At 38.6% G+C, this 22384-nt stretch overlaps 2 protein-coding genes across 4 annotated transcripts in view; one reads left to right on the top strand and one right to left on the bottom strand.

Annotated features, from left to right (window-relative positions):
* Positions 1-10439, top strand: part of G6PC2 (glucose-6-phosphatase catalytic subunit 2) — a 23121-nt gene extending 12682 nt beyond the window's left edge. Inside the window, exons 1-6 of one of the 3 annotated variants that reach the window (XM_026852709.1) lie at positions 1366-1538; positions 4142-4215; positions 4543-4652; positions 7072-7183; positions 8027-8142; positions 9336-10439. In XM_026852709.1, coding sequence (XP_026708510.1) covers positions 4166-4215; positions 4543-4652; positions 7072-7183; positions 8027-8142; positions 9336-9847 — 900 coding nt within the window. In that variant the 5' untranslated portion in view covers positions 1366-1538; positions 4142-4165 and the 3' untranslated portion in view covers positions 9848-10439. Of the gene's footprint in view, positions 1-1365; positions 1539-3644; positions 4216-4542; positions 4653-7071; positions 7184-8026; positions 8143-9335 lie in introns of those variants that run through there. The other 2 variants (XM_026852708.1, XM_026852707.1) reach the window with 2 other exon arrangements.
* Positions 10440-14726: 4287 nt separating this feature from the next.
* ABCB11 (ATP binding cassette subfamily B member 11) overlaps positions 14727-22384 on the bottom strand; it is a 50289-nt gene continuing 42631 nt past the window's right edge. Inside the window, exons 24-29 of the mRNA XM_026852706.1 lie at positions 19812-20053; positions 19545-19701; positions 18342-18539; positions 17339-17545; positions 16321-16467; positions 14727-15616 (exon numbers count right to left, since the gene is read on the bottom strand). Of these exons, the coding sequence (XP_026708507.1) occupies positions 15416-15616; positions 16321-16467; positions 17339-17545; positions 18342-18539; positions 19545-19701; positions 19812-20053 (1152 nt within the window). The 3' untranslated portion in view covers positions 14727-15415. The remainder of the gene's footprint in view (positions 15617-16320; positions 16468-17338; positions 17546-18341; positions 18540-19544; positions 19702-19811; positions 20054-22384) is intronic.

Genomic DNA, 22384 nt, shown 5'->3' with positions numbered 1-22384 from the left:
GAAAAGAGAGAAAAGAGAAAAGAGAAAAGAGAAAAGAGAAAAGAGAAAAGAGAAAAGAGAAAAGAGAAAAGAGAAAAGAGTGAGCTTCTTGAAATACTCTCCTCCTCAATCTAAAATTAAGATGTATCTTTTCACTGTTCCATTTGGAAAATATTCACACCTAAGAGAATAGCTGTCAGTTGTTGCACACAGTGTCTGCTTGTGAATTTACTAAATTGCTAGTTAATCCTTGTAGCTGAGAAAACACTGATGTGGAAATTAATCTTATTGTTCAATTAACTAAGCATAATGTACCAGAAAGTTAGGCCCAGTACATAGGCCTCCATTAACAGTGTTCTATAAAATGTTTGCTTTGATGGCTTTTCTTTCCCTTGCAAACATTTGCTTAACAACATCTGATATCCGTTATGTAATATTTGCTAATATGTAGGTGTAAAGTAGCTATAAACATTTTATCCTCCCTTCATCATGATTCTCATTTCTACATTATTGCAAAGAATATATAAAGTTTTGAATAGCCTCTGGTTTTGTATGTCTTGGAAAATAAAATAATTCATGAAAATATAAATAAATTTAAAACTTTATAAGAACAGATAGCCTTTTAAAGGTTTTTGCTTTGCACAAAGTACTCACTTGATCGTGAAGGCCAAACCTTGGTTCTATAATATCAAAACAAGACAAAACTTTGATTAAAAAACTTAATTGCTTACACATTCTGACCATTTTGTACAGATCACTAGTTTTCCTTGCAATTCCACATACTAAAATACAGCAAATAGTTTTATTTTATATATTATCTCAAGCAACTTTGGAATACTAAGCACATCAGAGAAGAATTTTGCAGTACTTTGCATAGAAAAGGAGGGGGGAAATTTTATTGAGGAAGTAGTTCTCCTTTATTAGTCTAAATGAGTTATTAAATATAGTATTTCAAGCAATGTTTTGCCATCTTCGCTGGCTACTAGAGCTAGGAAAGTTTTTTAGGTTGCCAAATATTACAGGCAGGACAAGAGATGACTGACATGTCAGCTGTTGATTGCCTTTTGGATGAAGCAGGATCATGAATGGCTCCAGGCACAATGAGAACATCCCCTGAACTGCCTCTCTCACAGAAACCTGCTTACCTGTTCCAAAAACTTCGTGCTTTCAGTTTTGTAGACTGTGGATTTGTGGTTGATTTTATTGTGAAACATCTTTTAGAGTGAATGTAGGAGCTTCTGAAACAGTCAGAAAGAATGTAGGAGAAAATTAAAGCTTATTGATGCTTGCTGTTAGCTGTTAAGTCTTCATTATGTCTAAGGTGCGTATCTATCTAAGCAGAAAGATAATTAGCAGCATATGAATCAGCAGCAAAATCTTTTAAAGGAGAATTATTATCAGGAGGCCTTTAACATTTATACTAAAAGAGGTTACTTTACTGAAATGTTGCCAAGACATACCTTCAAACATTGTATTAACAAGGTTTCTGGAGAACCAAAGTGTGCCTGAGTGTTCTGTAAGAAGAAGAGTTCAGCCTGAGCAGATGCAGCACTATCCCAGTGGATAACATGGGTGGGTGTTTTTATATTTATAAATAAAATAAACATTTAAAAAGTTATTACAATGGTTCTGTACATCCCATGTCAGAGAGGCAATTTTTCTGATACTATTGAATAACAACGGTGGCATTAAAGAGGGACTGGAAGGTGACCTATTTTATTACTTGGTAGACTCTCCTGAGGACATTAAATTGTATCTTTTTGGAAGCTTATTTATTGCTAAATATTTTTTTTCCTAATAGAACAATAGTTATTTCGATTTAACCTCATTTCAGTTGCCAATTTAACTAAGTACTAGGAGATGGCTATTACTCAGCCACTAACTCACTTGCCATTTACACTCATGTTTAAAGGTAATTATTCTTTATAAACTAGACTGAAAAACAGAAGAAAACCTCAGATTCTTCACATTTTTGCATACTAAATCGAGACATGTATAGAAGAGTGATTTTTATTGTTGTTGTTATTGTAAGTCCTACTTATCTTTAAAGGAGAGATACTTCTAAAAGAAAAAAAAAAAAGGTTGTAGCAAAAGGACATTTTCTTCAGTGATAAAGTACAAGAAGTTATTTGAGATATTTAGGGAGATGTTTCTAAGCAAGTAAGTTTTGGGGAAAGAACTGGGAGAGGGAAAATTAATTCCATCTGTTCATTTATATGTCCTTACTGGACACCCTGAAAAGCTAGAAGCTATATGGCTTAGCAAGAAACAAACCTCCCCAGATATTTGTAACTAAAAAGCTAGGAAATATTTATCATTTTAATATCCTGAAATTCTGGCTTTGGAAGTGTTTTTCTTGAAATCAAGTAAGACCAGTTGAAATGAATAAATGTACAGAAAAATATTATAGCTGTTATTCAGAAACAGTGCATAGAATTTTAAATCTTTTTAACTTCAAGGTTTTCTGCATGGCTCAATGCAACTGGTAGCCATAAACATACAGGATTTAAATCTGCTGAAAAGTTTCTAAAAACAAACTATTAATAGCTAAAGTAAATGTGAGTAGCTAAAGTAAATGTGAGATTGTGTCAGGAAGAGAGGTCTTCTAAGTCCATTTAATTGTCATGCCTTATTTGTTGAATTTATTTAATGTTTCCATGTGACTTCCCTGACCACACAGCATAAAGCCCTGTTAAGCTGTTAAGTCTCTCCAGCAAAAACAGTTAAGTAGTTCCTATCTTTGTCTCCACAGCTTATATAGTTTAGCTTTAAGTGCCATGGAGAAAGCAGAAATGTATATATACAGCTGCTTTTGTTTTCTGATTTTAATTGCTTCAGGTACATAGATAATCTTTCATAGAAGATATGAATGTGTCTGAATATTAGAGCCTGATAAAGAACTGAAATTTTCCTCTTGCTGCTCTGATGATATCAGATGATGGCATCATCAGACTTTTGGTATCCATTTAACCTCTTGTGGAAAAAAGTTTTCTTTGTAGCCAGCTCACAAATAAACATAATCTTTTCCTATGCTACAATAAATAGTACTCTTAGAATCCTGCTATCTAGGAGAATCTTGGTTTCCTTTTGGGCTGTTTGCCCTGGGGAACCCAAGTGTTTTACTTGTGAGTACTTCAGGGAAATACAATCAACCTTGCTCTGGTTTGCGAAGTGGGTCTCATTTCTGCTAGGCTGGGGAGCAAGGGAGCTGCAGTAGGTCAGGCTTCAGCTTCTCCCGGCAGAGGTGTGTCGGGCTTGCCTCATGTAAGTAATGCACGAGAATGGTGGTGCTGAATGAGATGACTCGGAGACTGAGCTTCATCTGCCTTGTGCCCTGGATTAACATGGCCTCTTGTACGAAGGAAACAATTGTTTTTCAGTGCTTTGAGAATATTGCTGCTTTAAAAATTAATCTAGAGCTCAACAGCAATGTTGATGTATGGATGCTGGTTGCATTTTCCATGACTGAAAATGTGTTGTGCAAAGTATTAGATGCAGCATGGTAGCCAAATTCTATTTCAAAGTGAAATGCACAGCCTTAATGACAGTTCTGCAAAGACCAATCATTTGTGTCTTCTTTCTATCCTTCATACAGGCAACACTTAATGAAGTATACACATTACTAATGTCCATCCTGCAGAGAAATGAACTGTGAAAAAATTCAAGCAAACATGTTCCAACTGTTCATACAAAGGATTGCATAAGTCACACATTGTGTTTCCACAAAACTTTCCCCACAATTTGCTGCTGCTCAGCATGTACTTCACTTAGTTTCCTCTAATTAAAACTTGCAAACAGAAAAGCTTTCCAGTGCTAAGAGACTCATGTGCTTTCCTGGAGATTTGGAGCCACGTGTTCCAGGAACAGCTGGGTACACCACACCGATACAATATAAAGGCAATGTCAATCACCTTCTCTCACTTTTTAATAGCTCCCCTCCATGGTTCTCAGTCTCCATCAATAGAAATTTAAGATTAAAGAACTTTACTATCTTTCAAGTACAGTTTAATCCATTAAGATGGATCTCCTTCATAGCAATGGCGTGCTTATCATTCAGCATTTACAGAGGGACTACAGGGCTTACCAGGATTTCCTTAACTTTATGTCACATGTTGGCGATCCCCGGAATATATTCTCAATTTATTTTCCTCTTTGGTTTCAGCTCAACCAAGTGGTTGGTACTAAAATGATATGGGTGGCAGTCATTGGTGATTGGTTCAACCTCATATTTAAATGGTAAGAAGTTGGATTTATTTTAAAATTTGGTATTTTTTATGATGGTTACTATATGTGCCTCAGGATTAGAAAACTTTCTTTGAATAATGTACTAGTAGACTTTCCCCTGTAATTATAAAGCAGGAATTCAGAATGAAGATATTTAAGATATGTTTGAAATGACATTTTGATAATACAAGAAGAACATATAGAACTATTATAGAATAGTTTTGGTAATATAGCTCTTCATATTCATCGTAAGAATATTTATTGTGCTTTGCTGAGGCCTTCTTACATAAAAATATTTTTATTGCATTTCTGCTTCATTTTATTTTATTTTTTTGTCAGGATTTTATTTGGGCATCGCCCATACTGGTGGGTGCAAGAAACAATGATTTATCCCAATCAGTCAAGCCCATGCCTTGAACAGTTTCCTATAACATGTGAAACTGGACCAGGTAAGAAACATTGGTACATTTAATAGAGATAGTGGCTTTTGGGGGAAGAGGATATGACCTATGAAGATCTTATATGATACACAAATGTCAGAGCTCATATTTAAAATAACACCAAAACACAGGAAAAGAAAAACTAAGAACTAAAATGTGACAGTTATTTGATTGCTGTATGACAAGAGTGTTTGCTTCGTTGCCTTTAAACTGTACAAGGGAGGAGAATTTGCTATAACTCCTACTAGAATTAAGAAACATATGGGAAAGGAATTCTCACAAAACTTGTGTCACAGGTTCAGAAAGTGATTCACCTGCTTTGTGAGATCACTTTTAAGACCAATTGGAGTGCTAATGACATCAGCTTGGGGAGAGAAATTCCACATTGTTTAAGAGTGTTCCAGAACAGAGCGGGGGACTGTTGAGTTTGCAGGCTTGTGCACTATTACAAGAATTATTCAAACCACAAAAACTAGTAGGTAGTTCTGTTTAAATAACAATAATATCAACAACTGATCATGTAATGTATCACAAGAAATGGAACCCTTCTTCCCAGAACCAGACAATGGCAGTGGTGTGTGTGTGTGTGTGTGTGTGTGTGCGTGTGTGTACAAATATGTGCAAAAATAATTTTTTTTAAAAAAATGTACCTTATCAATATATTTTTACTATTTTATTTCATTGTCTTCTCTGTGGAACTCAAATGAATACTGCTGAAATTAAATGAGTTTGTGCAACTCTAATATGTGAAATAAGGTAAACTTGCTTGGAGCTAACTGACTGAATTTAGTTTAATTCATTGTACAAGAAAATATTGACTGTGGAAATTAATGTGCTTTGCACCTCGTCAATGCCGCTGCAAGTTTTTAAGTTGTTTGCAGAGCTGTATTTTCTGAACAATATCTTGTATTATATCCCATTGTAATTTTGATCTAAAAGCTTAAGACCTTTGTAACAGTCAGGATTTAATAATGGCTGGTATATATGTGATCTGCAGTCTGTTTCAAGTGAATTCATTTGGGATCTAACCCAAAGTATTAAAGTCCTTCATATCTTTTCAAAGGCCTTTGGAACTGAGCCTGTTCATCACCATGTAGTTCCAAGCCCTGGCTAAGGAACTAGTCTGTGTGTTTCATTTTGATTCATTGAACCAGAACTTTCTTCCTGTTACTTTTTTCCTGAAGTAACAAGTCATGCCTGTTTCTGTCCAGTGGGTACCACTGTCGTATTGGTTTCTTGTTTGCACTTATGATGACCACACTTTCTCCTACCTCCAGATTTGCCTTTGACCATCAGCAATATCTGTCACTCACCCGTTTCTCATTAACAAGAGGCGGTGCAGTCAGTGGAGCTGTTAGGTGCACACAGTCACTGTATGAGCTTCCGTGGTAATTCACACACTTTTAAAATATGCGGTTTATGTGAAAAGATTAGCAAGGCAGCCACAGATGTGAGAAAGGCATATCCAAATATAGCTAGGACAGCCTGAACCCCAAACTCTGTGGCTCAACAAAAGGGAAAGCTGATGGAACTGTTTATATGCCTACATGGCAAGCAATCTGAATTTGATTTGTACTACTGGAATAAACTGAACTAAAACCCTGCAACCATCTTTTCTTTGGTATTTGTAAGGTTTTAAGAACATGAACCTTAAGGTGGAGTTTATGCTGTTTCTAGTAGGTAGTTTGCAGATGAATATTTTTCCTAGATGGCAACAAAGAGAAGCTTTTCCAATGCTGATATACAAAATTATGGTTTCCTTATCAGTGACATTTGTTCTGTTGTGAGGTTTAGAAGTGTGCATCTGTTAAAAAATTAACAAAAAATTTGGTAGTGTGACTACTGACAATACTGCCAAGCAGAATACGGAAAATGAGTTCAGGGAGACAGAAAACAATGTGCTTGTCTTCCCCAGACATTCCTGCTTTGCTGCTTTCACTGAAATATTCTTCTGCCTTGCAAACTACTGTATAGTGCTGGGTCATAACACACTCTTCAGTCGAAATTATTTCTGCCAGTGAAATAATCCTGTCCCTTTTACTTCTATCTCATCTGATCCTCATATATATGGTCTACATTACATGCTACAGCCCTAAGAGAGCCCTAGATGTTCTATTTTTAAAATCACAATCCAAATCTAAGTAGTGGAAAAATACTATGTTTCCAGTCAAGATACCAGCTCACATCAATATAAGATGGTTAAGATGTTACCTACTTGATTTCAGACAAATATTCTGGATTCTGTATAGATGAGCCTTCTGAAAATTCATAGTGAGAAAATTAACTTTTGAGAAGCAGTTGACATTCTTTCAGCCTTTGTTAACCATTCTTTCTAAATGATTAGGTGTCTGAGTGACGGCCAGTAGACATTTTCTATACGACAGATGTTACAGTCATAAGTTTGAATATTCCTTTTAATTTTTACTAGGAAGCCCATCTGGACATGCCATGGGATCTTCCTGTGTCTGGTATGTAATGGTCACAGCAGCTCTTAGCTACACAGTCAGATGGAAAGATAAATCAGCAGTTACCCTTCACAGGTCAGTGTCTTTCCATTATTCTAATTCATACAGATATTTCTTTATATACATACTGTTTTTAATGGGCTTATTTTAACCAAATATTCATAGTCTGTTCTGTCCAGTTTGTAAAAAAAAACCCACCCTTTTTTATGATCTACTTCAGCTGAAGAAAAGAAGTATTAAGAGGATGTATCCATTTGTATAGGTTGATATTTATTAACTTAACAGCCATTGCATACAATATCTCTCATTCTGCTCCTATTAAAGGTCATGTCATGTCTTCAGTGTTGGAAATTTTGAGTTCTATTAATTGTCTCTATAAGTTGGATCTTGTGGTTAGTACATAAATGTACTGCTTTGATGATAGTCCTTGCCCCCTTTTTTAAAACAAATGTGCATAATGTTGGCAAAGTCCAGTGTAAGATGTTACCAATATCTGTGGAGAAGTCTTATAATTGCTTTGATTGTTCTTTCCAAGCCTGACAAGGCTATTTCCATACTGTGTGATTTTTTTCACCAAATAATTGAACTTTTGCCTTTAAATCTGACTTCATGATGAGAAATATGTTTAAGGTACTAGTGCTAATTTAACTTGCCACTAATAACTTTCAGCACTAAAACCAGGGTGATATCTTGGACGTGAAACTACTGAGGTCTGTTCCTACAGCCTAGATGTGGCTGCAAGAGCAACCACTCTTGCTAATGTTTTAGTAATGACTTCCAGTTTTTAATCATCTGAATCTAAACTTCTCTCATTGTAAGCCTCTGCTTGTTAAAAATATGAGCCTGACCTGAAGGGGCCTGGTGTAAATAACTGGGTGAAATGTCTTAATTTTTAATCATCTTCCTTTTCCTTCTTAGACTGACATGGTCATTCCTCTGGAGTATTTTTTGGATTATCCAGATCAGTGTGTGCATCTCGAGAGTATTCATAGCAACACATTTCCCTCATCAAGTTATTCTTGGAGTATTTGCTGGTAATGCCGCTATTTTTTCTTTTCAACATATATGCAAAATCTGAAAAAAATTAAATATGATTAAAGGCAAGAGATTTTTAGTAGTGCTGCTCAGCCTGCAGCTCTAGTGGTGCTCTCACTCTCTGGAAGATCAAGGATTTGATGATAATCTAAAGGTAAAATTTACAAGGTAGTATGTATCTGCTGTCTTTGTAATTCACACAGGGAGTGAGCCCTTGTCCATGTGCCAGTTGGCACTGACTGCATTATGGCTGCACTGCCACAGACTAGCGCTATCAGGTTTTTACTGACTGCATCTGCTCTTTTTCTGTGCAGCCTGTGTGGAAGAGATCAGAGAGGAAGTTGCCTCTGTATGGCACTGACCTGTCCTCTCAGGAGGAAGCTATTTGGTTCACTTCAAATGGTGTCCAGGTGCAAATTAGCATGTGTGCAGTGTGGACAGACACAGAGCCAGAGACGTAGGGCAACACAGAGAAAAAGGCACATTATCAGTGCAAACTCCCCAGGGTGAATTAAGAAGCTAAAGTACACTTTTCAGAGTTACTTAAACATGTTAAAAAATAGTATTTAGGGAGTTCAAACTCTGAACAATCTCTCTAGTATCTCTCTGATTTTAAGGAGGGCGACCAGAGCGTTGAGTGGGGGCTGCCTGCTCCCAAGCTCTTTCACAGATGCAGAGCAGCCTGGGCAGCACTGGCTAACAGCTTGCTATCCAGCTCTCCCTTTTCACAACCAGACTAAAATGAGTTAGAAAGAAGCTAAGCGTGTTCTGTGTCTTTTCTTTCAACACTCAAAGCTTGTGTGGGAACTGGTATTGAATTTTGCATTGCTGGGGCCAGTCATTGAGTGAGGGACTCTTTTGGAAAAGGAATGTTCTAGTTTACATCTAATCCTTGATAGGTTATCACCTGTGTGATGCAGTCAGGCCTAAGGTATGCCTCATATCACAATCATATAGTGCTTGGTATTTAATTTCTTTTTTTTCCAAATTAGCAGTTCTGAGCCAGAGTAAAGGCTTTGTAATGTACTACAGAAGTTGTGTGTGTGTATGTATATATATATATATATATATATATGTATATGTAAAATACAGAGACACATTATTCTGTCTTCAAAAGTCAAATTCCACGGGGGCACTGTAAAAAGTGATTCTTCTGTGTTGTTCTTTGTAACACTGTGTTTCTAATCTGCAGGCATTCTGGTGGCAGCAGCATTTGAGCACACCCCTGCTATTCAGACAGCGAGCTTGAGAATGTACATCAAGACAAACTTGTTTCTTTTCATCTTTGCCCTTGGCTTTTATCTAGTCCTCAAACTTCTTGACATTGACTTGCTGTGGTCTGTTCCAAAGGCCAAGAAGTGGTGTGCCAACCCAGACTGGATAAACATTGACACAACTCCCTTTGCTGGACTGGTGAGGAATTTAGGTGCACTCTTTGGCTTAGGTCTTGGAATTAATTCTGAAATGTTCATCACAAGCTGCAAAGGTAAAAATAGCTGTAAGATAAGTTTTCGCATATTGTGTATAGCTGCTTCTTTAGCTACACTGCAGCTGTATAATTTCATTAAGATACCTACTCATACTGAGTATTTGTTCTACATTTTCTCTTTTTGTAAGAGTGCAGCTATGCCTCTGACTGTAGTTGCCTTGGTTCCATACTGTGTCCACTCATTAATGAGGACAACTGAAAAGAAACTTAATTAGATAAAGTTTTCAAATGGTTAGCGATGTGGGGATGGATATGAACTGTTCAAGAACCCTTCACAAAGGCAGTTTTGCTAACTCATTTTAACCAAGGAGGATGCCACTGCATCTTTGATGTGCTCCTGGTAAGTAACCAGCACATCCAAAATCAGTACATTCAAGAATGACTTTGGCAGCTCAGAAATATTAATTGCTGATTTTATTCCTAGAAATATTGCAACCACACTGCAGTATGGTTAGAAATGACCCAATACTCTGGGTCATAACAAAGTTTTAAAGTATAATCAACTAATTTTATTTAGCTACCTTGTGGTCTTTTAGTTCTGTCCATCTCCAACTAGATGGTGCTTCAAGCCTCGGTTGTACATAGTGATACTCAATATTTAATTTTTTTATATATAGATACTGTGTGTTAAACTGCTAGATAATGGTGTGACAGTATCACACCACCTACAACTGTACAGCTGTACCCAGGCACTGTGAAAAAGGCCAGCATAATTATAAACAAGGCTTTAGATTTAACTTATTGAGCTTCCTGAGCAAAACAGCTTCTGATTAGGCCAGATGAGAAAAAAATAAAAGTTTATTTCAACTACACTCTGTAGAATATATTTTTGCATTACTGTGTGGTTTTTGTCCTTTTTTTTGGAAAGTGATCACGTAAATCATGAATGATACAGATTACACCTTTGATAATGAAAATGCATAAATAAGGTGTAACAAATCTTTGGGTTCTGTACATCTACACAGAGCAACAAATGAAGGAAGTTGTCAATAATGAGCATATCGCCTCAAGGATGTTGTTCATGTTCCTGTATTGCAAAGGTAAATTAGTCTAATTCTCTCAGGTCAAGAGTCACAAGCCTGAATCACTGTTAGTAGTTGTGTAAATCATGGAAATGTGATTGCTGACTAAGTCATTGCAAGCTTATATTCTTGTCAGCTTCGTTTACCTAAGCACACAAGTAACTAATATGTTAAATATATGTTTGCTATATAAAATGGTGCTCTAAATAGGCGAAGGCAGGTGCTTTCCCTTTTTATTCATTATTTAGTACCTACTGTTGCATATTCCCTTTCAGTGCACAATCTTTAAGCAATATTTTGCTGATACATCTCATAATACTTATTATACAAGCAGCATAAGGCTATAATATGGGTAATGAGGGCTGTGTATGTATGATCTGACAGCAATAAGGCTTAGAAGATGTAAACATGATATTGCTTCTAGATTTCCAATTAGCTGTGGGATAATTGAAATGGAAAGAATCTTATTTAATTGGGAAAATGAGGCGAATAGTTTGAGTTGGCCCTTGAGAATGAACATGATACAAATTACAGAAGGAAAACCTGAAACAGGCATCATTATTTTGGAGCCTACTAAGACTACCTGGACAAGAAAATTAATCATCTGGTTTTAACAGTCTGAGGAGTATGCATCTCCTGATATCTTCTTTAATGGTTCTCTCAACATTTTTCCCACAGTGGCTGGCCTGAAACCAGCCTTTTCTGTAATTATGACTCCTTAAGCAAAATTACTAATCTAACGGGACTGGAAACAAATAATGATGAACAAAGACAGCTGTGACAAAGATTTCTCCTGTGTTCAAGTTGCTCTGTGCTGTGTTACTCCCTACCAGTGAGGTGAGCTACAGAGGCATCACAACACCAGGAGATTGGTCTAGCTGTCCTGTGCCTCCCTCCTTCTGGCCAACAGCAGGGGATTGATTCTTTGTGTGCAGCCATGTTTGCGCCTACAAGCGATGTTGGCTGTTTTACGCTGGGACCTCACATTTCTATACTCCTACCACATGAGGGTCTGGGCTTCTGGGTACTGACAAAGAATCTTGATGCCTCTGTTGGGACAGACACAACCACAAATATAGTCTGACAACTCATATTTCTGCAGTATTCTTCTAAGTGCTGTACAGACACATAAGAAGACATGGGCTCTCACTTGCTTTCTTGGAGTGTCCAGTTAATTCAGCCTGCAACTTCAGTGCTTCAGGGCAAGGGGCAAAGACCAGCTTCCTGTCTGAACCACCTCTTTATTCTTTCTGCAACTATTAAAACATTACTAAACCCAAGAATGGTGGGAAAACTGAATAAATTAAGTTACTTCATTTTACTTGTAACTTCAGAAATTAACCTATTGATAAAGTAATGGCAGTAGAATAAGAGTTTCTGAGCAGCTGAGCGTGTTGGGCTATAGAGTTTTGTGAGACTGCCTGAAGAATCTCCAAAGAGGGCTCCCAAAACTTCAAACAGAGTTGGCCTTTTCCAGAGTGGTGGGATAAACAAGTGTTATAAGTGATATAATCTTGATATTTTGATAGAATTAGAACTGTAAATCAGGAGTCAGCCATTTAGGTGATACAGTGAAATAGGCCTACCTGTCCCTTAGGCTTTAGTAAATTTACCACAGTTGAAAATTATACTTCAAGTCTTACTTAATAAGATTGTGTGGCACCTTAATTAAGAGCTATCAAATTGTTAAACATTTAAACTGTAACTCTATCAGGCTTTTGTAGCTGTTTATATTGTTAATATTTGGAACAGATACAGAGCATATACACTTATATGATGATGAGGTGAACGACTCAATCTAGTTTGAGCCACAAGGCCCCCTTTTGAATTAAGCTTTTTCTGTGTAAAAGGATGGTGGAAAGTGCTTCACTGATCCCCTTGCTCCCATTAATGAGATCCCAGGAGAAAGTTAATCTTTTACTCTTGACTTAGAAATGCCCAAATTGGGATAATACAGTTCCAAAAGTCCTTCTATCTGTCTGCAGAAAGAGTCTCATGAGCCAAGAGTCATATGAAGTGAAAGTGTCCCTCACGCCTCATACAAGCTACCTGACAACAGTCACTTATGCTAATATGCAGCTTTTCTTTTCATCCTCCCCATTCCCTGTTCTGCCTTCCTGATGGAAAGACTCTGGCCACAGACTGGCTATTCCTGCTCAGAGTAGCCTAGTTGGAGCAGGGGCTGTATTTGCAGAGTGGTTACTCAGGTGCTATCCTAAAACAGTATCATGGTCATATTTATCCAGAGGAACAGAGTGGCTGGAAAACCAGATAATGCAGCTGCCATGGACCATGCAGAGAAACATACAGCAGGACACACCAAATAACAGTCAGCTACTTCTGTCAAGACTAATAACTCAGGGCTGGCTATGAAAGACATAATCAAACGCCTTTGGGTCTGCTCAGGGGTCTTGTCACCAAGCTCCAGGGCTGGGAGGTCTTACCAGTGGGGGAGCTGCAGAGGAAAGGCCAGTCCACCTCCACGCTGGGCCATCCATCAAGGCTTGGTGCTCATGCCCTGACACACCCTGTAGCTCCACTTGCACTTTAATCCCTTCACACAGGTACTGAAGGGCTTTATAATCAACTGGTTGACAAGAGCACACAGGTACAAAGTGGCAGGACATGGCACCCAAGAACGTTTTAAGACTAATGCAACTGCACACTGTGAGTGCCTTCTGTTCTACCACTGTGCTTCCCAATACATGGCTCCCCATCTCTACCAGCTGCCTCAAAACAGGCTGAGGTTATGCTGCAGAGCAGTAATACTGCCCAGCCGGGCCCACGCCGCTGTGCTCCTGCAAGGAGGTGGCAGGCTCCCTTGCAGGCTGGGGCTAGTGTAGGTGCATTGGCCTTCCTAACAGCTCTGTCCTGCACAGCAGACCCTTGCTACGAACATGATCTAAATACACAGAAATACTTATCTGCTGCAAAATACTCATGTGCTTGTCTAAAGGCTGAGATGAAGTGCTAAAGCACAAGAGCAAGTAAAAAATACAATTTATTGGTATAATTTGAGCCACGGAAGTGGTGTCCTTTAGGCAAAACAATATGGAAAAAGTACACATAGTCACTGTAGTTTTTAATAATCATGATTTTTTCCATGGCCTTAAATACTAATATAAATTAAGTATCATGTAGGTATGTCAATAGGTTATCCATAGTCTCTCTGTCGATAGTTTCAGTCCTGAGCCATGCAAACTAGTTATTGCTCTGAAACATAAAAAGGCTAAAAAGATTAAAACAGAAGGCAAAGAATGCAAATTTCTTTTTCATTTTCAGTTAAGGACTAAAACACAGACTTCCTTGGGAAAATAGCATTTCAGTGTCAGCAATGTGATTTCAGTGCAGTCTGTTGAAGTAATTGTATTAATGGAGTTGTACAAAAGATGAAACTGGTTTTTGCTGCCTGGAATTAAGGGATGTATCCTAATAAAGTTTTCATCCTTACAGCTCTATTCAAGTTTCAGCAGTTGGTACTGTTGCGTAGTTTCATGAAAAACTCCATTGTGATTTGATTTGTTATAAAGTGAGTGACCCCCCCCCCCGACATGGAGAATTACTTTTCCAGTTACTGCTCTATTATTCAAAATCAAGATCTAAATTTTGAAACCATAGTTTAGACCTTCTGTCTTTCTGCTTTGTCTCCAAGATCCCAGTCACTAAAGTCCTGTTGTCCTGCAGACAATAACCAATAACCTGTTTCAGAGAAACATGCAGTAGACTTTATAATACAGTTACAGATACAATCTTCTGCCAGAAGACAATACTTCTCGACCTTTGTGATTTCTGAGTGAATTGTTGCTCTATTCATCATCACTGCTTAATACAAAGAGCTAATTATGGCTTGCTTTTTTTTTTCCACATTTACTGAATATATTTAGGATTTCTGTTAAAAGGCTCATCATTGTCTTGCCTTCTGAAAAATAGAAAACATATTATCCATCAGTATCTCAATAGAAGTCATTTAAATAACTGTGATGATTAACTGTAGGAATTTACTTTGATTTAACTAAGCATTTATTCCTATCAGAGTGGTGAGTGCAGGGGAAACGATCCTCAGTGTCTTCTGTTCCTTTTTTGGATTGCTTTCCTTACTGTTGTGGATCTGCCTTCTTTGTAAGCAGTTAACAGTTTTGTGGCAGGGTCAGCACGATGCCAGGCTCAGGGCACCGCTGTGTTAGTGCCGTAGCTGCAGACAGTGGAGCCCAGCCTCCCCCAGCAGCACAGCTAGCGCGTGGCACGGAGAGGTAGAAGGGTGGGGGTTGGCACCCACATTAAAGGTATCTGTTGTAATCCTCTGCAGACCAAGCATTAGGAGAGATTTGATCCCTTCAGATATCTAGCATCACTCTTGGGATAGGTTTTCATTCTTACAGTTTACCTAGAGAAGTGGCAGTTTCCAGAACACCAGAGCAGAGTCTTCTTTGATTGCTAGTTGAGGAATGACAGGACTGTGCAGGCAGAGTGCAGGTGGTGGCAATTTCCCAGATCACCAGCAAAGATCTTTCCCATTTTCAGCTGTTCTTTCCCTTAGAAGTGGGCTAAGCTACTTCCTGAATGCATCAGCCTGTGCTTAGTCCCCACGTGTGCCTCACAAGTGTGTTTGATGCAGAAAGCTACATACATTCAGGGTGCCACAGCACTCACAATATCATAGAGCACTTTGTAGCACAGTGGGATACCAACATACATACACATACCTACTGCAGAGTATTGGCTTACAGAAAGGAAACCTTTCAAATTTAGAATCACAGTAATTCAGCTAACTGGGGCTCCAGTGGTAACAAGCTTGTAATAAGCTCCTTCCATGGCCATCAGTTCATCATGAGTGCCCCTTTCAATGACAAGTCCTTGCGACATCACAGCGATGATGTCGGCGTTCTGGATGGTGGACAAGCGGTGGGCAATGACGATGCAGGTACGTCCTTCTCTGGCCTTATCCAGCGCTGCCTGCACGGTCTAAAGGCAACAGACAAAGTGTCAGAGTGAAAATATGCAAACCAAATCGGGGCTGAGAGCTGGAGAAATCTGATTGCTTCAGTCTAATTAACCATATTGTGCAACACTTGCAAAAGTGACTGTGAGGCTAAATCAAAGGTTATGTTACCGGTGTGCTTAGCTAGGTCCTGAGCTCAGTCTGTTAGCCGTACAAAGAAGGGATGGGTAAACACAGACAGCTGTAGAAATGAAGGCTTTTGTTCAGCTGACATGCTTTTAAATAGCCACTGTTTCTCTAGGCTCTGAGTGTTACCAAGCTACACAAATTATTGCCCAATTTCTTAGGCCCCTCACTGTTGTTTTTATTGGGTATACAGGCAGCTCATTCATACGCTTGCATACATTTTGGGGTGGTTGGTTGGTTAGTTTTTTAGTCTGCAGAAACTATTTTTATGAAACATTCCTACTGAATGATTTGAAACCCACAGAATTAGTATGTGCGTTTTTGAAATAGTGCTGCCTCTCATTGGCAGCCTAAGAGCCCTTGTAGCTGGCTGCTTTTTTATAGCTGTGCTTCCTGGATCTTTCAAAAAGATCATTAAAGGTATAACTGCTGGATTAACAATGTGGAATAAGGTTGCAGTCAAGTAGTGGAGTGTCTCCAGAAAAAGGCATCGTCAGTCATCACATTAACCTTCCTTTAGTGCCTACCACAGCACATATACCTTTTCACTTTCTGTGTCTAACGCAGATGTCGCTTCATCCAGTAATAAAATTTTAGGATCTCGTATGATGGCCCTCGCTATAGCAATGCGTTGTTTTTGCCCACGAGACAGCTGGGATCCTTGAGCACCAACATTACTTTCATATTTCTGAAAAATATACAAAATGAAGATTTTATTCAGGTGTAAGCAAACACACCAGGACACAACTTGAAGGAAGAGCAGGAGGAGAGGGGCAAGAGCGCTGACCATTGCTGCCTCCTCCTTAAAAACCCCAGCAATGCAAAAATGCTGTACAAATGATACACACATTCAGGGAGAGGTTTCTGCACCGTGCTTTGCAGTGTGCATGGCCCAGGGGCCCAGGCAGTATGGTGATGGGCCTGTAGGAAAAATCTGGTAGCAAGATGTTTGCCAGTTTGTCTGAAGCAAAGGAAATGCGCCCACCCTAGATTTGGGAGAAGAGGCTAAAAGTGATTTAACAGCTTTCTGAACAAGTGTGGGTTTTGGGTGCCTAAATTGTATCCCTACCTTTTATGTTCTTCTGATTTATAGGATTTCAGTGCATTTAAATACTTCTTAAGTGCATGTAAGCAGCCAGCTTCAAATATTTTTGTCTAAGTATCATGCCCTATTCACAAGTCAAATCTCCCACAGCTGCAAACCGAATTTGTATTTCCTGACTCAGTGCAATGCTTTGACAGCTGAGCTGTGCTGCTGCTTCTTTCTTGTCCATGGGTTTGAAAAAAATCTGTCCTTTCCTCCTAGTTCTGAGTTGTAACTGCTGGTTTCAGTTATATAAATATTTGCCTACTGTTTCAAAATCCAGTAACAACTCAACACCCATGCTCTCAGGAACATAATGAATGGTCATGACACCCTCTTTGCTTCTACTGTTACAGCTGTAAAAGTAAATAAAAGGTATACACGTGTAGCAACTCAAACTGGGCAACTCCTGCTGCAATGAACACCGGGCAGCCCGTATCTGTAGTCCCACAGCCAAGGCTTCACAGGTACTTACATCAGGCAATGACATGACAAAATCATGCAGCTGAGCCTTCTGGGCTGCTTCTATGACTTTTTCCATCGTCGCCTCTTTGGTGTTACTGCCATATTTAATATTATCAGCAATGCTGCAGTCAAATAGCACAGGCTCCTGGGACACTATTCCAATTTTTGATCTAAGAAACTGTACATTTATTTTCTTGGTGTCGTGTCCATCTATTAACTACCAGGAAATAGGAGAAAACTTGAAACATCATTCCAAAACAACAGCCTGCAAAACCCAAATAGTCTGTAGCAAAACTAAATGATTTGGCCATATTACTGAAATGCAAACACAGCTGATTGAAAGTGATTTGAAGAATCTGCTTGTCTTTGATTCCTTTGTGCATGATGTTTATTTTCTGGGTATGTCTGTGATCCAGCAAAACACTAGACCATTTGCTTAATCTTAAATCCAAGTGAGCTATTTAACTGTTTAAGGTTAGGTACATGCTTTGTTGCCTTCCTGGAATAGTGATTGTCTTAGTTATTTTTTTCCAAAGAAAGATATATCAAACCAGATGGTTAAGGCTTTACATGAGAAAAAGATATAAAAGCTTTTAAAGCTATCAGTAGTTGATTAACTGGATGTTAAATCTAGACAAATTCAATCCACAAAGCAGCTGCATGTTGAAGCTATATATTTAGGGATGTTCCAGACTCTTTGATGCTCCATTCAGACTTGATTTTTGATAGTGCTCCCACAATGTACACCACACATTATATAATTCATACAGGAGCTGCCAAGGTGAACACCTATGGCCTGCATGAGGCTTGTAGTATTCTGATCATGCCTGAATACATCTGAGATGATACTCTGAAATTGTCTGAACAGTCCATATGTGTTAGAGAAGGAGCTGAAGCCCCAAGCTGCATCGGTACGTGGCACCACTGCTAGGCTGCACAGTAGGACACATTCAGAAGGGTCCTTGTAGCATTGCTGAAAACAACGTCACACAAACCGTGTTTCCTTTGCTTACCACACTTCCTTTCTCAGGGTCATAGAAACGCTCCAGAAGCTGGACACTGGTGCTCTTACCACATCCACTACTTCCAACAAATGCCAAAGTCTGTCCAGGCTTAACAGTTACAGAGAGTCCATTCAGGACCTGAATATCAGGCCGAGAAGGGTATGTGAATTTACAGTTAAGAAATTCAATGCTTCCCTTGAAATCATCCTGGTGAAAAAAAAAAAAAAAAAAAAGATGCAACGAGCTTGAACTCAAAGCTGAGTTGTAAAGTACAAAGTAACTCTTCCTCAGATTCTGTTCTTGCATCTCTTATTTAAAATATGACATTTGTGCTCGTGAAATTAGCCCAGAGAGAGATAAAAATCATACTGGAGTATCTGTCCTACAGATGAAGCCATTAGTCATAACACTATTGCTCTTCCCCATACTGCAGTAGTCAGAGACATCAGCTGGAAACAGGATTGCCTTGGAAATGGGTAAGGTTTTTATTTTAATACAGACACTGTGTAAGTATAAATTTTGTGGTAGTCCAAATACGTTTGTGCAAAAAGCTGGATTTGGTAAAAAAAAAAAAAAAAAGAACTTCACAACGTTAAAACAATACGTAAATTCAGGTCAGTTTTCCCAGAACTCTTAAAAAACTCTTTTACAAAACCCTGAAGGGAATCAAGATACTTTATTTTCATAGTTTGAAGAAAAATACTTAATGTATTTATGTTATAACAATTATTTCAAGTTTTTGTTTAATTCTGAAAAAAAAAAAATAAAGTTATACGAAAAGTAAACTATTTGTATTTCCTGGGTCTGACTTTTCAGTTCACCAAAAATTGAGCATTTTCATTTTGTCTGACTCAAAGATGATTCATCTCCTCAACATTTTGATGTGAATGGAAAAAAAGCCTCCATTATAAGGTAGCAATAGATTTATGTGTGAATGGTGGAGCAGAAAGAAAAAACATGCTATTCTGTGAGTCATCCAAATTGGTCCTATTCCAATTTACAGTAGTTTTACACTGACGAATTCCTAATAGCCACACCAATATTACTCTTACTGTCTTGTACAGAGCTTGCTGCTTCCAAAAGAGCAAAGAGGGGTAATTATACAATCAGCATAACCTCCTTGTAAAGTAATGATCCTCATTGACTTATAAATCCACTTCAATGCTTATATTGAGCTGAATGACATCACAAATTACTCATCTCTGCTCTTACCCATTTTTCCCCTTTTTCACTGTAAACACTGATTTTAGGAAGCCGATCAACCAGTTGGAAAAAGCGTGCAGCAGATGTTTTGGCCTTGGCATAGTTTGGGGTGTAGGAAGAAGCTCTTCCCAAAGCGGTTCCACTGGTCACAATAGCAGAGATGACCCTGTGGGTAAGGGGGACGTGGTCAGTCTTGAGAAGCCATCAGGAAACAATGCTACACCAAGACCAGCGCTTCTGGAGAGGAGCTGGTTTCTGGCTCCAGCAGGCACTCACCTGAACACAAAGCTGTAATGGAGTCCTTCAGTGTCAACTAGAAACCCTCCGTATCTGTAAGAGACAGCGTTGGCAATGAACACTATGCTCTGGGCAAAGCCAAAGCATAGTCCGTAAACATGTGCTTTTTTGACTGCAGCTCTATAGGGCATATCCAGATGCTTCTCAAAATTGTCGATAAACATTTTCTCTTTCCCTATCCCAGCTACAGTCCTGATGTTAGAGAGGGCTTCACTGGAAATCTGGAGGAGAAGGAAGAAAGAAAAAAAAAAAAAAAAAAAAGGAGGGGGGGGGGGTCATATTTTTTACTTTGAAAATGGAGTGTGCTCTTTCACAAATGCATGAGTCTTTTGTGAACACAGGTCACTAATGCCATACATAAATTGAGTCAGATATGATACAGACTGGCCCAAATACCAGCCGAATTAAAGAGAAACTTTCCTACAAGCAGTTATCTACTAACATCCTCAGTAGTAATGCTCTGTCTGCTCCACCAGAGCTAAGTTACTGTAAGGACACTTGGGAAATCAAGCACACGCTCTCACTTGTGACTTATTTCACATAATGTGACTAACTGGAACATCCACAAAAGCAAAACTGGTTTTAGGAACACTGTTATTTTCTTGATTGCATGCACTAATTAAAGGTGTTTATTTCAATTTTTTAAATTTTACTCAGCAATAGTCAGGGAAAGCATTAGAAGTGATGCTACCCCCAACTTCTGTTTCATAAATTAAAACCACTTATATTTACTATGTTTCCTCACCTGCTCACCCTCACTCTTTCTCGTTTGTGTCAAAAAGCCCGATGAGATGGAATATATAAATGGAGGGTGACACCTTTTTCCTCTAACATCAATAATACAATCTCCAGGATTTTTACTGATGTACATAGGAAGAGAGTAAGCAAATGCTTGCCTATGCACATAGAAAAATGCAACACAAAATTATGAGATAATCCCCATGGAAACTTCTCTGGAGCTTTAATTAATTGTTGATTTTATATTGTGCTTTGTTGCCAGTCAAAATTCAGGTTTTTGTCCTCCCAAAATAGCACTACAATTTCATCTATAGAAGTAAGCTGACAGTTTGTTTGATTCTAATTTCACCCTACTTATCTCAAGTGATTTTATTAAGAAATTTGTTTAAAATGCTGTAGTTTGCCTGGACTTTGATAGAAGCTTCATAGTGTGACACTGGGAAGGAATAATCTGACATATGTCTTATGGATGTTTTCAGCATGTAGGAAGAGATGTGAATATAAATCATTAAAAATATTCCATCAAATTTCATGGGTTTTTTTCTGGCGTAAATTAAGAGTCAAATCTCTTTCATTATCATACAATGTGAAGGAGCAGATGAGTCAGTACTGTGAATTGTATTGTTCAGACTGTGCTTTTCCCTGTTTAGCATGGCTGATGAGCAATCACTGTGGAAGAACTCAGAGTGTTGAGCATTTGGATGCAGTGCTGGCAAATAAATTAGAAAATAACACCAGACATAATCAGTCATTGCCAAAACTGCTGAAGCATTGAGCACCCTTTTCATCCCAACCTCTGGGTAATGACAGAATGCTGTTGAATAAAAGCTGATGCTTTGACTCATTAGTGACGTTTCTCTCCTTGTCAAGACAGTATTTTTATTTATTACTTTTTGTAAATAATTAAACCATTCTGAATGTGGGCAATTGATCAGGTCTTAATTCTTCCTTGGCTTTTTGGAATTGAAGATTGCTCCTAACAGCATTTAACAGTGGCCTCTAAATATATTCAATTAGTGGTACCAAAGTCAAGTGATACTAGTTCACATAATATCTTTTGTGCATTTAAAAAAAACCAAAACAAAACAAAACAAAAAACCAACCAAACCATTCCAGAAGCCTGCATGTGTAGGTAGTCAACATGATTTAAGTTATTTAAGTTCTATGCCCCCAGTCATGACACACTTTAAATCCAAAGATTTGCTGCTTTGGGAGAACTGAAAAAGAGGGGTGGCAGGCTGAGCTAGCTGCAGCAGGCAAGGGGAAAGAAACAGCCAGTAGATGCAAAGCTGAGCAGGGCAAAAGGCACCAGTCCCTGTGTTTACTGCACAGATTGAGCTCAAGAGGAGGCTGAAGATAGTTGGTTGAGAGCTCAGATGGGTAGAGGGAAGGTGGGACAGATAAGGTGCTTGGTGGGCAGGACTTTAGGAAGGAGGAGGATTAGGAGTGGGAACCCTGCAAGAGTCATTTTAGTATGGGCTAATGTAGCTCTGCAGAAGGAAAATCTGAGGCTTTGAAAGGGCCTGTAAAGCTTACTTTTCCTGATGCTAGGAATATGGCAGCCTAAAATGGGGGAGAAGGCTCAGCATTACTCTGAGCTGGGTAACCTGAGGGAGTCTTCCTCATATTGCCTGCCTTCTAAACCACCTGCGTTTCTGAGGCAATTCCGTTTCTGCACAGTTAAAAAGTATCAGGTTCTGGGTCATGTGCCAGATCTTGGTTGACCCAGTCAGACGAGTTTGAATATTTTGAAGGCAGCAAACTGGCATAGGAGTGAATTCATGGGAAAGTGGCATTCCTTTCTCCTATGTCCC

The sequence above is a fragment of the Athene cunicularia genome (assembly GCF_003259725.1).
Source record: "Athene cunicularia isolate RWA chromosome 7 unlocalized genomic scaffold, athCun1 chr7_part1, whole genome shotgun sequence".
NCBI classification, from domain to species: domain Eukaryota; kingdom Metazoa; phylum Chordata; class Aves; order Strigiformes; family Strigidae; genus Athene; species Athene cunicularia.
This window is presented reverse-complemented; position numbering and strand designations above follow the sequence as displayed.